The following is a 13,877-nucleotide window of genomic DNA, read 5'->3' as shown; positions in this document are numbered from 1 at the left end:
CCCCATAACTTTACCGCCACACTCCCCGAGGATGGCCAGGGACCTCCATATCTTCACCTCAGACCTCACCTTCACCTCAGACCTCAGCAGACCTCCCCTTTACCTCAGACCTCAGCAGACCTCCCCTTTACCTCTCACACCTCAGCAGAACTCACCTTTACCTCAGACCTCGCCTTCACCTCAGACCTCACCTTTACCTCAGCAGACCTCACCTTCACCTCAGACCTCAGCAAACATCACCTTCACCTCAGACCTCACCTTTACCTGTTCTCACACCTCAGAAGACCTCACCTTCACCTCAGACCTCACCTTTACCTCAGACCTCACCTTTACCTCAGACCTCACCTTTACCTCAGACCTCACCTTCACCTCAGACCTCACCTTCACCTCAGACCTCACCTTTACCTCAGACCTCACCTTCACCTCAGCAGACCTCACCTTCACCTCAGACCTCATTTGAGACCTCAGCAGACCTCCCCTTTACCTCAGACCTCAGCAAACATCACCTTCACCTCAGACCTCACCTTTACCTGTTCTCACACCTCAGCAGACCTCACCTTTACCTCAGACCTCACCTTCACCTCAGACCTCAGCAAACATCACCTTCACCTCAGACCTCACCTTTACCTCTTCTCACACCTCAGCAGACCTCACCTTTACCTCAGACCTCAGCAGACCTCCCCTTTACCTCAGACCTCACCTTCAGCTCAGACCTCAGTAAGACCTCACCAGACCTCACCTTAACCTCAGACCTCAGCAGACCTCACCTTTACCTCAGACCTCAGCAGACCTCACCTTTACCTCAGACCTCAGCAGACCTCACCTTCACCTCAGACCTCACCTTCACCTCAGACCTTAGCAGACCTCACCTTCACCTCAGACCTTAGCAGACCTCACCTTCACCTCAGACCTTAGCAGACCTCACCTTCACCTCGACCTTAGCAGACCTCACCTTCACCTGAGACCTCAGCAGACCTCACCTTTACCTCAGCAGACCTCACCTTCACCTGAGACCTCACCTTTACCTCAGCAGACCAAACCACCTCAGACCTCAGAAGACATCACCTTCACCTCAGACCTCAGCAGACCTCACCTTCACCTTTACCTCAGCAGACCTCACCTTCACCTCAGCAGACCTCACCTTCACCTCAGACCTCAGCAAACCTCACCTTCACCTTAGCAGACCTCCCCTTTACCTCAGCAGACCTCACCTTTACCTCAGCAGATCTCACTTTCACCTCAGACCTCACCTTTACCTCAGCAGACCTCACCTTCACCTGAGACCTCACCTTTACCTCAGCAGACCTCACCACCTCAGACCTCAGAAGACCTCATCTTCACCTCAGACCTCAGCAGACCTCACCTTCACCTCAGACCTCAGCAGACCTCACCACCTCAGACCTCAGAAGACCTCATCTTCACCTCAGACCTCCCCTTTACCTCAGCAGACCTCCCCTTTACCTCAGCAGACCTCCCCTTCACCTTTTCCCTGTCTGTATCTGCAGCTGGGTTCAGTACTCCGGTGGTCGGCGACCTCACCTCTGCGGAGCACCTCCCGTATGGCCAGGAGAGGACCCTGACCTGCACCTCGCAGGGAGCCGGCCATCTGCCCAGGATAATCTGGATTAGCGGTGATGACAACAACGAGGTCCAAGATGGCCGTGTCCAGCAGGAAGTTCAGCAGAACGGGGAGATCATCAATGTGTCCAGCACCATCACCCTCAACATCTCCTCCCACCTCAACATCCTGTGCGTCATAGTCACCAAGGATGGAAACGTGACCTCTGAGCCGTGTGAGTCCGCGACTGCGCCAAACCTGCTAGAGTGGGTGACACTGGGGACCAGAGGATCATGGGAGGTGCAAGGGGTGGTTATAGGGCCCCGCCCATGTCTGCTTCATCCCTTATAGGATGTATATATGCCTCGTCCCTTATAGGATGTACTAGAAAATGTACCCGGCGCTGCCCGGGTATAAAGTGTCAGTGTGTTAATTAGATTTGTTCTAAGGTGCCCAGGAGGCCAAGCTAAAGGTATTGTTTCATCTGAGTTAATCAGTGGAATTAGTTTATACCTGTAGTGCATAGTTGGAGGGGTTCTGTATACCCACAATGTATAGTTTTTAGGGGTCTCGCATATCTGTACTGCATAGTTGGGGGGGCTGTATACCTATAGTGTATAGTTGAGGGAGGTCCTGTATACCTGCAGTGTACAGTTGGTGAAGGTCCTGTATACCTGTACTGTATAGTTCGGGGGTCCTGTATACCTGTAGTATATAGTTGGTGCTGTATACCTGTAATGTATAGTTGGTGGAGGTCTTGTATACCTGTAGTTTATAGTTTGAGGGTCCTGGATACCTGTAGTGTATAATTGGTGGAGGTCTTGTAAACCTGTAGTATATAGTTTGGGGGTCCTGTATACCTGTAGTAAATAGTTTGAGGGTCCTGTATAACTATAGTATAGAGTTGGTGGAGGTCCTGTATACCTGTAGTGTATAGTTTGGGGTCCTATATACCTGTAGTATATAGCTGGTGGAGTTCCTGTATACCTGTAGTATATTTGGGGTCCTGTATACTTGTAGTATAGAGTTGGTGAAGGTGCTGTATACCTGTATTATAGAGTTGGTGTAGGTCCTGTATACCTGTAGTGTATGGTTTTGAGGTCCTGTATACCTGTAGTGTATAGTTTGGGGTCCTATATACCTGTAGTATATAGTTGGTGGAGTTCCTGTATACCTGAAGTATATAGTTGGTGGAGGTCCTGTATAGCTGTAGTATATAGTTTTGGGGTCCTGTATACCTGTAGTGTAAAGTTTGGGGTCCTGTATACCTGTAGTATATAGTTTTGTGGAGGTCCCGTGCACTTGTAGTGTATAGTTTTGGGGTCCTGTATACCTGTAGTGTCCTGTATACCTGCAGGGTTGTATTTACTTGTATGGCAGTGTTATTCAGTCACAGTGTGTCGGAATTGGTCATGTCTGGTATGGGGGTGTTATCCAGTCACAGTATGACGGTATTGGTCAGGTCTGGTGTGGCGGTGTTATCCAGTCACGGTATGGTGGTATTGGTCAGGTCTGGTATAGCGGTGTTATCCAGTCACAGTATGGCGGTATTGGTCAGGTCTGATATGATGGTGTTATCCAGTCACAGTATGGTGGTATTGGTCAGGACTGGTGTGGCGGTGTTACCCAGTCACAGTTTGCCGGTATTGGTCAGGTCTGGTATGGCAGTGTTATCCAGTCACAGTATGGTGGTATTGGTCAGGTCTGGTAAGACAGTGTTATCCAGCACAGTATGGCGGTATTGGTCAGGTCTAGTATGACAGTGTTATCCAGCACAGTATAGCGGTATTGGTCAGGTCTGGTATGGCAGTGTTATCCATTCACAGTATGGCGGTATTGGTCAGGTCTTATATGACAGTGTTATCCAGTCACAGTATGGCGGTATTGGTCAGGTGTGGTATGACAGTGTTATCCAGTCACAGTATGGCGGTATTGGTCAGGTCTGGTGTGGCAGTGTTATCCAGTCACAGTATGGCGGTATTGTTCAGGTCTGGTATGGCAGTGTTATCCAGTCACAGTGTGGCGGTATTGGTCAGGTCTGGTGTGGCGGTGTTACCCAGTCACAGTTTGGTATACCTGTTGTGCCCTGTATATACAAGTACTGTATAGATGGAGTAGGGGGTCCTGTATATACATGTAATGTATAGTTGGAGTAGGGGGCCCTGTATATACATGTACTGTATAGATGGAGTAGGGGGTCCTGTATATACATGTACTGTATAGATGGAGTAGGGGGTCCTGTATACATGTCCTGTATAGATGGAGTAGGGGGCCCTGTATATACATGTACTGTATAGATGGAGTAGGGGGTCCTGTATACATGTACTGTATAGATGGAGTAGGGGGTCCTGTATACATGTACTGTATAGATGGAGTAGGGGGTCCTGTATATACATGTACTGTATAGATGGAGTAGGGGGTCCTGTATATACATGTACTGTATAGATGGAGTAGGGGGTCCTGTATATACATGTACTGTATAGATGGAGTAGGAGGTCCTGTATATACATGTACTGTATAGATGGAGTAGGGGGTCCTGTATATACATGTACTGTATAGATGGAGTAGGGGGTCCTGTATATACATGTACTGTATAGATGGAGTAGGGGGTCCTGTATACATGTACTGTATAGATGGAGTAGGGGGCCCTGTATATACATGTACTGTATAGATGGAGTAGGGGGTCCTGTATATACATGTACTGTATAGATGGAGTAGGGGGTCCTGTATACCTGTACTGTATAGATGGAGTAGGGGGTCCTGTATACCTGTACTGTATAGATGGAGTAGGGGGTCCTGTATATACATGTACTGTATAGATGGAGTAGGGGGTCCTGTATATACATGTACTGTATAGATGGAGTAGGGGGTCCTGTATACCTGTACTGTATAGATGGAGTAGGGGGTCTACCAGTTATTACTGTGGATGTTGTGAGGCAGCTTCCCTAGCAACCATTGCTCCCTGTGGAAATGAAAGCAGTAATCCTATTGGTTGCTAAGGCTCCAACTGCCGTGTCTGCTGCAGCTAATTATATCACCTGTGTGTGCAGTGAGGAGATTTTCCCATTCATCTCTATGAGGCGCCTCTCTTTCCCCTCCCCCTCCCCTCCTGTACATCTGGCGGGGACGGGACCTTCGCAATAACCTTCCCGGGCACCCAATGTATCTGTGGGCCAAATTTGGGGACAAACGGTTCAGGCGTTTGGAAGTCTATAGAGGAAGGACAGACAGACAGACAGACTTTCATTTTTATGATATAGATATGTGCCTCATCCCTTATAGGATGTACTAGAAAATGTACCCGGCGCTGCCCGGGTATAAAGTGTCAGTGTCCTGTATACCTGCAGGGTCGTATTTACCATTAGGCACCCATGGTCTGGTGTGTAGGGTAGCAACTTGCAGAGGGGCAGTACCCTCCTGTTCAGACTTGCCAGAAAATCTGGTGTCTTTTCGAGGGGGGTATGGAGGTATTGGTCTGGTATAGCGGTGTTTTCCAGTCACTGTATGGCGGTATTGGTCAGGTCTGGTATGGCAGTGTTATCCAGTCACAGTATGGCGGTATTGGTCAGGTCTGGTATAGCGGTGTTATCCAGTCACAGTATGGCGGTATTGGTCAGGTCTGGTGTGGCTGTGTTATCCAGTCACAGTATGGCGGTATTGGTCAGGTCTGGTATGGAGGTGTTATCCAGTCACAGTGTGGCGGTATTGGTCAGGTGTGTTATGACAGTGTTATCCATCACAGTATGGCGGTATTGGTCAGGTCTGGTATGGCAGTGTTATCCAGTCACAGTATGGCGGTATTGGTCAGGTCTGGTGTAGTGGTGTTACCCAGTCACAGTTTGGTATACCTGTCCTGTAGTGCCCTGTATATACATGTATATACAGGACCCCCTACTCCACCTATACAGTACATGTATATACAGGACCCCCTACTCCACCTATACAGTACATGTATATACAGGACCCCCTACTCCACCTATACAGTACATGTACTGTATAGATGGAGTAGGGGGTCCTGTATACATGTACAGTATAGATGGAGTAGGGGGTTCTGTATATATATGTACTGTATAGATGGAGTAGGGGGTCCTGTATACATGTACTGTATAGATGGAGTAGGGGGTCCTGTATATACATGTACTGTATAGATGGAATAGGGGGCCCTGTATATACATGTACTGTATAGATGGAGTAGGGGGCCCTGTATATACATGTACTGTATAGTTGGCGTAGGGGGTCCTGTATATACATGTACTGTATAGATGGAGTAGGGGGTCCTGTATATACAAGTACTGTATAGATGGAGTAGGGGGTCCTGTATATACATGTACTGTATAGATGGAATAGGGGGCCCTGTATATACATGTACTGTATAGATGGAGTAGGGGGCCCTGTATATACATGTACTGTATAGTTGGCGTAGGGGGTCCTGTATATACATGTACTGTATAGATGGAGTAGGGGGTCCTGTATATACATGTACTGTATAGATGGAGTAGGGGGTCCTGTATATACATGTACTGTATGGATGGAGTAGGGGGTCCTGTATATACATGTACTGTATAGATGCAGTAGGAGGCCCTGTATATACATGTACTGTATAGATGGAGTAGGGGGACCTGTATATACATGTACTGTATAGATGGAGTAGGGGGTCCTGTATATACATGTACTGTATAAATGGAGTAGGGGGCCCTGTATACATGTACTGTATAGATGGAGTAGGGGGTCCTGTATACATGTACTGTATAGATGGAGTAGGGGGTCCTGTATATACATGTACTGTATAGATGGAGTAGGGGGTCCTGTATATACATGTACTGTATAGATGGAGTAGGGGGCCCTGTATATACATGTACTGTATGGATGGAGTAGGGGGTCCTGTATATACATGTACTGTATAGATGGAGTAGGGGGACCTGTATATACATGTACTGTATAAATGGAGTAGGGGGTCCTGTATATACATGTACTGTATAGATGGAGTAGGGGGCCCTGTATACATGTACTGTATAGATGGAGTAGGGGGTCCTGTATACATGTACTGTATAGATGGAGTAGGGGGTCCTGTATATACATGTACTGTATAGATGGAGTAGGGGGTCCTGTATATACATGTACTGTATAGATGGAGTAGGGGGCCCTGTATATACATGTACTGTATGGATGGAGTAGGGGGCCCTGTATATACATGTACTGTATGGATGGAGTAGGGGGTCTACCAGTTATTACTGTGGATGTTGTGAGGCAGCTTCCCTAGCAACCATTGCTCCCTGTGAAAATGAAAGCAGTAATCCTATTGGTTGCTAAGGCTCCAACTGCCGTGTCTGCTGCAGCTAATTATATCACCTGTGTGTGCAGTGAGGAGATTTTCCCATTCATCTCTATGGGGCGCCTCTCTTTCCCCTCCCCCTCCCCTCCTGTACATCTTGCGGGGACGGGACCTTCACAATAACCTTCCCGGGCACCCAATGTATCTGTGGGCCAAATTTGGGGTCAAACGGTTCAGGCGTTTGGAAGTCTATAGGGGACAGACAGACAGACAGAAGGACAGACAGACAGACTTTGATTTTTATGATATTACTAGAAAATGTACCCGGCGCTGCCCGGGTATAAAGTGTCAGTGTGTTAATTAGATTTGTTCTAAGGTGCCCAGGAGGCCAAGCTAAAGGTATTGTTTCATCTGAGTTAATCAGTGGAATTAGTGTATACCTGTAGTGCATAGTTGGAGGGGTTCTGTATACCCACAATGTATAGTTTTTAGGGGTCTCGCATATCTGTAGTGCATAGTTGGGGGGGCTGTATACCTATAGTGTATAGTTGGGGGGGGTTCCTGTATACCTGTAGTGTGTAGGAAGAAGAAGAAGAATGGCTGCAGCATTACTAAAATAAGTAATGGGGAGAATACGTTTATTGATGGAGATAAGGCGGTCGCTGACTATTTGAATAGTTACTTCTGCTCAGTGTTTTCAGAAGGCGGCCTTCACAATCACAGGATGGTTGGACACAACATTGCCTCCAGCTATATGGGTTCGGCTCCAGTATTTTCAGAGGCTGAAGTTGCAGAGGAACTTGCCCGTTTAAAGCTGAATAAGGCGATGGGTCCAGATGGGATCCATCCCAGGGTTCTTAAAGAACTCAGATCTGTGATTGCTGCCCCCCTGACAGATCTGTATAACCAATCCCTGCTAACAGGAGATGTCCCGGATGATTGGAGAACAGCCAATGTTATACCAATCCACAAGAAGGGGAATAGAGAAGAGCCCAGTAACTACAGGCCAGTGAGCCTGACATCTGTAGTAGTGAAAATGATGGAAACTCTTCTAAAAAAGAAGATAATGGATCACCTAAGAATCAACAATTTGATGGATCCAAACCAGCATGGCTTTACTGAGGGCCGATCATGTCAGACTAATCTCATTGATTTCTTTGATTATGCCACAATAGTACTGGATGAAGGTGGTGCTGTGGATATCGCCTATCTGGACTTCAGCAAAGCCACAGATACAGTTCCCCATAAAGAGCTGATAGAGAAGTTGGAGAAAATTGGACTTAATCCCTGGATAGTTCAGTGGATTTGTTGTTGGCTGAAGGATAGATATCAGAGGGGTGATGGTAATGGTGAATATTCCGAGCAGAGACTGGTTACAAGTGGTGTGCCTCAAGGGTCTGTTCTGGGTCCTATTCTTTTTAATATGTTTGTAAGTGACATAGGAGAAGGGTTGGTAGGTAAGGATAGTGACATAGGAGAAGGGTTGGTAGGTAAGGATAGTGACATAGGAGAAGGGTTGGTAGGTAAGGATAGTGACATAGGAGAAGGGTTGGTAGGTAAAGTTTGTCTGTTTGCTGACGACACAAAAGTGTGCAATAGGGTGGATATTCCTGGAGGTGTCAGTAATATGGAAAATGATTTAGCTTTGCTAGATACGTGGTCCAAACAGTGGAAATTGAAGTTCAACGTTTCCAAATGTAAAATAATGCACTTGGGGAGGAGGAATCCTCTATCCGAGTATCACATCGGCAGTACTGTGTTGGAAAAAACTTCAGAAGAGAAGGATTTAGGGGTAATGATTTCTGAAAGCCTTAAAATGAGTCACCAGTGCAACCAGGCGGTGGGGAAAGCAAATCGTATGCTGGGGTGTATATATATATATAATGGTATGCTGGGATGTATATATATATAATGGTATGCTGGGATGTATATAAATATAATGGTATGCTGGGCTGTATATATAATGTTATGCTGGGCTGTATAGCTAGAGGTATAACCAGTAGGAAGAGGGAGATTGTGATCCCGCTGTATAGAGCTCTGGTGAGGCCACATCTGGAATACTGTGTCCAGTTCTGGAGACCTCACCTAAAAAAGGACATTGATAAAATAGAACGGGTCCAAAGACGAGCTACAAAAATGGTGGAGGGTGTGAGGCATAAACCATATCAGGAAAGACTTAAGGATTTGAATCTGTACAGTCTGGAGGAAAGACGGGAAAGAGGGGACATGATTGAAACCTTTAAGTATGTTAAGGGACTAAATAAGGTTCAAGAGGGGAGTGTTTTTAGTAAAAAACTGAGCTCAAGAACAAGAGGACACAGTGAGAGGTTAGTTGGGGGAAAGATCAGAAGCAATGTAAGAAAATATTATTTTACTGAAAGAGTAGTAGATACCTGGAACAAACTTCCAGCAGAGGTGGTTGGTAAATCTACAATAACAGAATTTAAACACGCCTGGGATAGACATATATCTATCCTAAGATAATAAGGAAGAAAATACTAAAAGGGCGGACTAGATGGACCCAGTGGTCTTTTTCTGCCGACAATCTTCTATGTTTCTATGTATTTGGGGGGGGGGGGCTGTATACCTGTAGTGTATAGTTGAGAGAGGTCCTGTATACCTGCAGTGTACAGTTGGTGAAGGTCCTGTATACCTGTACTGTATAGTTCGGGGGTCCTGTATACCTGTAGTATATAGTTGGTGCTGTATACCTGTAATGTATAGTTGGTGGAGGTCTTGTATACCTGTAGTTTATAAATAATAATTATACCACACAAAGCTAATTTTAAAATATATTAATTTTTATTAAACATGATTAAAAAATCAATAAAACCATTAATCTGTTTCTAGTGCAAAAGGGAATCCAGCAGTAATAGGTCACCAGACCACCATATCTCTAATGATAACTCTAACATATATCACTATATCATATAAACGTCACAATCAATATTCATATAGCCCTGCAGTGTATCTACACAGCCTCGGATCGCTGATAACAATGTCAGCCTATATCCGCAATATAAATGATAGTGTAATGAGACGCTTACCCATCGTGGTGTCTGGTAACCGCAACCCCGACGCACGTTTCGCCTTTAAATCGCTTTATCAAGGGGCGTCCTGGATACCTGTAGTGTATAATTGGTGGAGGTCTTGTATACCTGTAGTATATAGTTCGGGGGTCCTGTATACCTGTAGTAAATAGTTTGAGGGTCCTGTATAACTATAGTATAGAGTTGGTGGAGGTCCTGTATACCTGTAGTGTATAGTTTGGGGTCCTATATACCTGTAGTATATAGCTGGTGGAGTTCCTGTATAGCTGTAGTATATTTGGGGACCTGTATACTTGTAGTATAGAGTTGGTGAAGGTGCTGTATACCTGTATTATAGAGTTGGTGTAGGTCCTGTATACCTGTAGTGTATAGTTTTGAGGTCCTGTATACCTGTAGTGTATAGTTTGGGGTCTTATATACCTGTAGTATATAGTTGGTGGAGTTCCTGTATACCTGTAGTGTATAGTTTTGGGGTCCTGTATACCTGTAGTGTATAGTTTGAGGTCCTGTATACCTGTAGTATATAGTTGGTGGAGGTCCTGTATACCTGAAGTATAAAGTTGGTGGAGGTCCTGTATACCTGTAGTATATAGTTTTGGGGTCCTGTATACCTGTAGTGTAAAGTTTGGGGTCCTGTATACCTGTAGTATATAGTTTTGAGGAGGTCCCGTGCACCTGTAGTGTATAGTTTTGGGGTCCTGTATACCTGTAGTGTCCTGTATACCTGCAGGGTTGTATTTACCCGTAGGGCAGTGTTATTCAGTCACAGTGTGTCTGTATTGGTCATGTCTGGTATGGCGGTGTTATCCAGTCACAGTATGGTGGTATTGGTCAGGTCTGGTGTGGCGGTGTTATCCAGTCACGGTATGGTGGTATTGGTAAGGTCTGGTATAGCGGTGTTATCCAGTCACAGTATGGCAGTATTGGTCAGGTCTGATATGATAATGTTATCCAGTCACAGTATGGCGGTATTGGTCAGGTCTGGTGTGGCGGTGTTACCCAGTCAGTTTGCCGGTATTGGTCAGGTCTGGTATGGCAGTATTATCCAGTCACAGTATGGCGGTATTGGTCAGGTCTGGTATGACAGTGTTATCCAGCACAGTATGGCGGTATTGGTCAGGTCTGGTATGGCAGTGTTATCCAGTCACAGTATGGCGGTATTGGTCAGGTCTGGTATGACAGTGTTATCCAGCACAGTATAGCGGTATTGGTCAGGTCTGGTGTGGCGGTGTTATCCATTCACAGTATGGCGGTATTGGTCAGGTCTTATATGACAGTGTTATCCAGTCACAGTATGGCGGTATTGGTCAGGTCTTATATGACAGTGTTATCCAGTTACAGTATGGCGGTATTGGTCAGGTCTGGTATGACATTGTTATCCAGCACAGTATGGCGGTATTGGTCAGGTCTGGTGTGGCGGTGTTATCCAGTCACAGTATGGCGGTATTGGTCAGGTCTGGTGTGGCAGTGTTACCCAGTCACAGTTTGGTATACCTATTGTGCCCTGTGTATACATGTACTGTATGGATGGAGTAGGGGGCCCTGTATATACATGTACTGTATAGATGGAGTAGGGGGTCCTGGATACATGTACTGTATAGATGGAGTAGGGGGTCCTGTATATACATGTACTGTATAGATGGAGTAGGGGGCCCTGTATATACATGTACTGTATAGATGGAGTAGGGGGTCCTGGATACATGTACTGTATAGATGGAGTAGGGGGTCCTGGATACATGTACTGTATAGATGGAGTAGGGGGCCCTGTATATACATGTACTGTATAGATGGAGTAGGGGGCCCTGTATATACATGTACTGTATAGATGGAGTAGGGGGCCCTGTATATACATGTACTGTATAGATGGAGTAGGGGGTCCTGTATACATGTACTGTATAGATGGAGTAGGGGGTCCTGTATACATGTACTGTATAGATGGAGTAGGGGGTCCTGTATATACATGTACTGTATAGATGGAGTGAGGGGTCCTGTATATACATGTACTGTATAGATGGAGTAGGGGGCCCTGTATATACATGTACTGTATAGATGGAGTAGGGGGCCCTGTATATACATGTACTGTATAGATGGAGTAGGGGGTCCTGTATATACATGCACTGTATAGATGGAGTAGGGGGTCCTGTATATACATGTACTGTATAGATGGAGTAGGGGGTCCTGTATATACATGTACTGTGTAGATGGAGTAGGGGGTCCTGTATATACATGTACTGTATAGATGGAGTAGGGGGTCCTGTATATACATGTACTGTATAGATGGAGTAGGGGGTCCTGTATATACATGTACTGTATAGATGGAGTAGGGGGTCCTGTATATACATGTACTGTATAGATGGAGTAGGGGGTCCTGTATACATGTACTGTATAGATGGAGTAGGGGGTCCTGTATACATGTACTGTATAGATGGAGTAGGGGGTCCTGTATACCTGTACTGTATAGATGGAGTAGGGGGTCTACCAGTTATTACTGTGGATGTTGTGAGGCAGCTTCCCTAGCAACCATTGCTCCCTGTGAAAATGAAAGCAGTAATCCTATTGGTTGCTAAGGCTCCAACTGCCGTGTCTGCTGCAGCTAATTATATCACCTGTGTGTGCAGTGAGGAGATTTTCCCATTCATCTCTATGGGGCGCCTCTCTTTCCCCTCCCCCTCCCCTCCTGTACATCTGGCGGGGACGGGACCTTCGCAATAACCTTCCCGGGCACCCAATGTATCTGTGGGCCAAATTTGGGGACAAACGGTTCAGGCGTTTGGAAGTCTATAGGGGACAGACAGACAGAGAGAAGGACAGACTTTCATTTTTATGATATAGATATGTGCCTCGTCCCTTATAGGATGTATATGTGCCTCGTCCCTTATAGGATGTATATGCGCCTCGTCCCTTATAGGATGTGTATGTGCCTCGTCCCTTATAGGATGTATATGCGCCTCGTCCCTTATAGGATGTATATGCCTCGTCCCTTATAGGATATATATGTGCCTCATCCCTTATAGGATATATATGTGCCTCGTCCCTTATAGGATATATATGCGCCTCGTCCCTTATAGGATGTGTATATGTGCCTCGTCCCTTATAGGATGTGTATGCGCCTCGTCCCTTATAGGATGTATATGCGCCTCGTCCCTTATAGGATGTGTATATGTGCCTCGTCCCTTATAGGATGTATATGCGCCTCGTCCCTTATAGGATGTATATGCGCCTCGTCCCTTATAGGATGTATATGCGCCTCGTCCCTTATAGGATGTGTATATGCGCCTCGTCCCTTATAGGATGTATATGCCTCGTCCCTTATAGGATATATATGCCTCGTCCCTTATAGGATGTATATGTGCCTCGTCCCTTATAGGATGTATATGTGCCTCGTCCCTTATAGGATGTATATGTGCCTCGTCCCTTATAGGATGTATATGTGCCTCGTCCCTTATAGGATGTGTATATGTGCCTCGTCCCTTATAGGATGTATATGCGCCTCGTCCCTTATAGGATGTATGTGCCTCGTCCCTTATAGGATGTGTATATGTGCCTCGTCCCTTATAGGATGTGTATATGTGCCTCGTCCCTTATAGGATGTATATGCGCCTCGTCCCTTATAGGATGTATGTGCCTCGTCCCTTATAGGATGTATATGTGCCTCGTCCCTTATAGGATGTGTATGTGCCTCGTCCCTTATAGGATGTATATGCGCCTCGTCCCTTATAGGATATATATGTGCCTCGTCCCTTATAGGATATATATGCGCCTCGTCCCTTATAGGATGTATATGTGCCTCGTCCCTTATAGGATGTGTATGTGCCTCGTCCCTTATAGGATATATATGCCTCGTCCCTTATAGGATGTATATATGCCTCGTCCCTTATAGGATATATAAGCCTCATCCCTTATAGGATATGTATGTGCCTCGTCCCTTATAGGATGTGTATATGTGCCTCGTCCCTTATAGGATGTATATGTGCCTCGTCCCTTATAGGATGTATAT

The 13,877-nt window shown here is 45.9% G+C and overlaps 1 protein-coding gene across 2 annotated transcripts in view; it reads left to right on the top strand.

Annotated features, from left to right (window-relative positions):
- LOC138767892 (ICOS ligand-like) overlaps positions 1 to 13,877 on the top strand; it is a 71,232-nt gene that overhangs the window by 15,073 nt on the left and 42,282 nt on the right. For both annotated transcript variants that reach the window (XM_069945756.1, XM_069945755.1), the window contains exon 4: positions 1,506 to 1,793. In XM_069945756.1, the coding sequence (XP_069801857.1) occupies positions 1,506 to 1,793 (288 nt within the window). The remainder of the gene's footprint in view (positions 1 to 1,505; positions 1,794 to 13,877) is intronic.

This window comes from Dendropsophus ebraccatus, chromosome 11 (genome assembly GCF_027789765.1).
Source record: "Dendropsophus ebraccatus isolate aDenEbr1 chromosome 11, aDenEbr1.pat, whole genome shotgun sequence".
Classification (NCBI taxonomy): Eukaryota; Metazoa; Chordata; class Amphibia; order Anura; family Hylidae; genus Dendropsophus; species Dendropsophus ebraccatus.
This window is presented reverse-complemented; position numbering and strand designations above follow the sequence as displayed.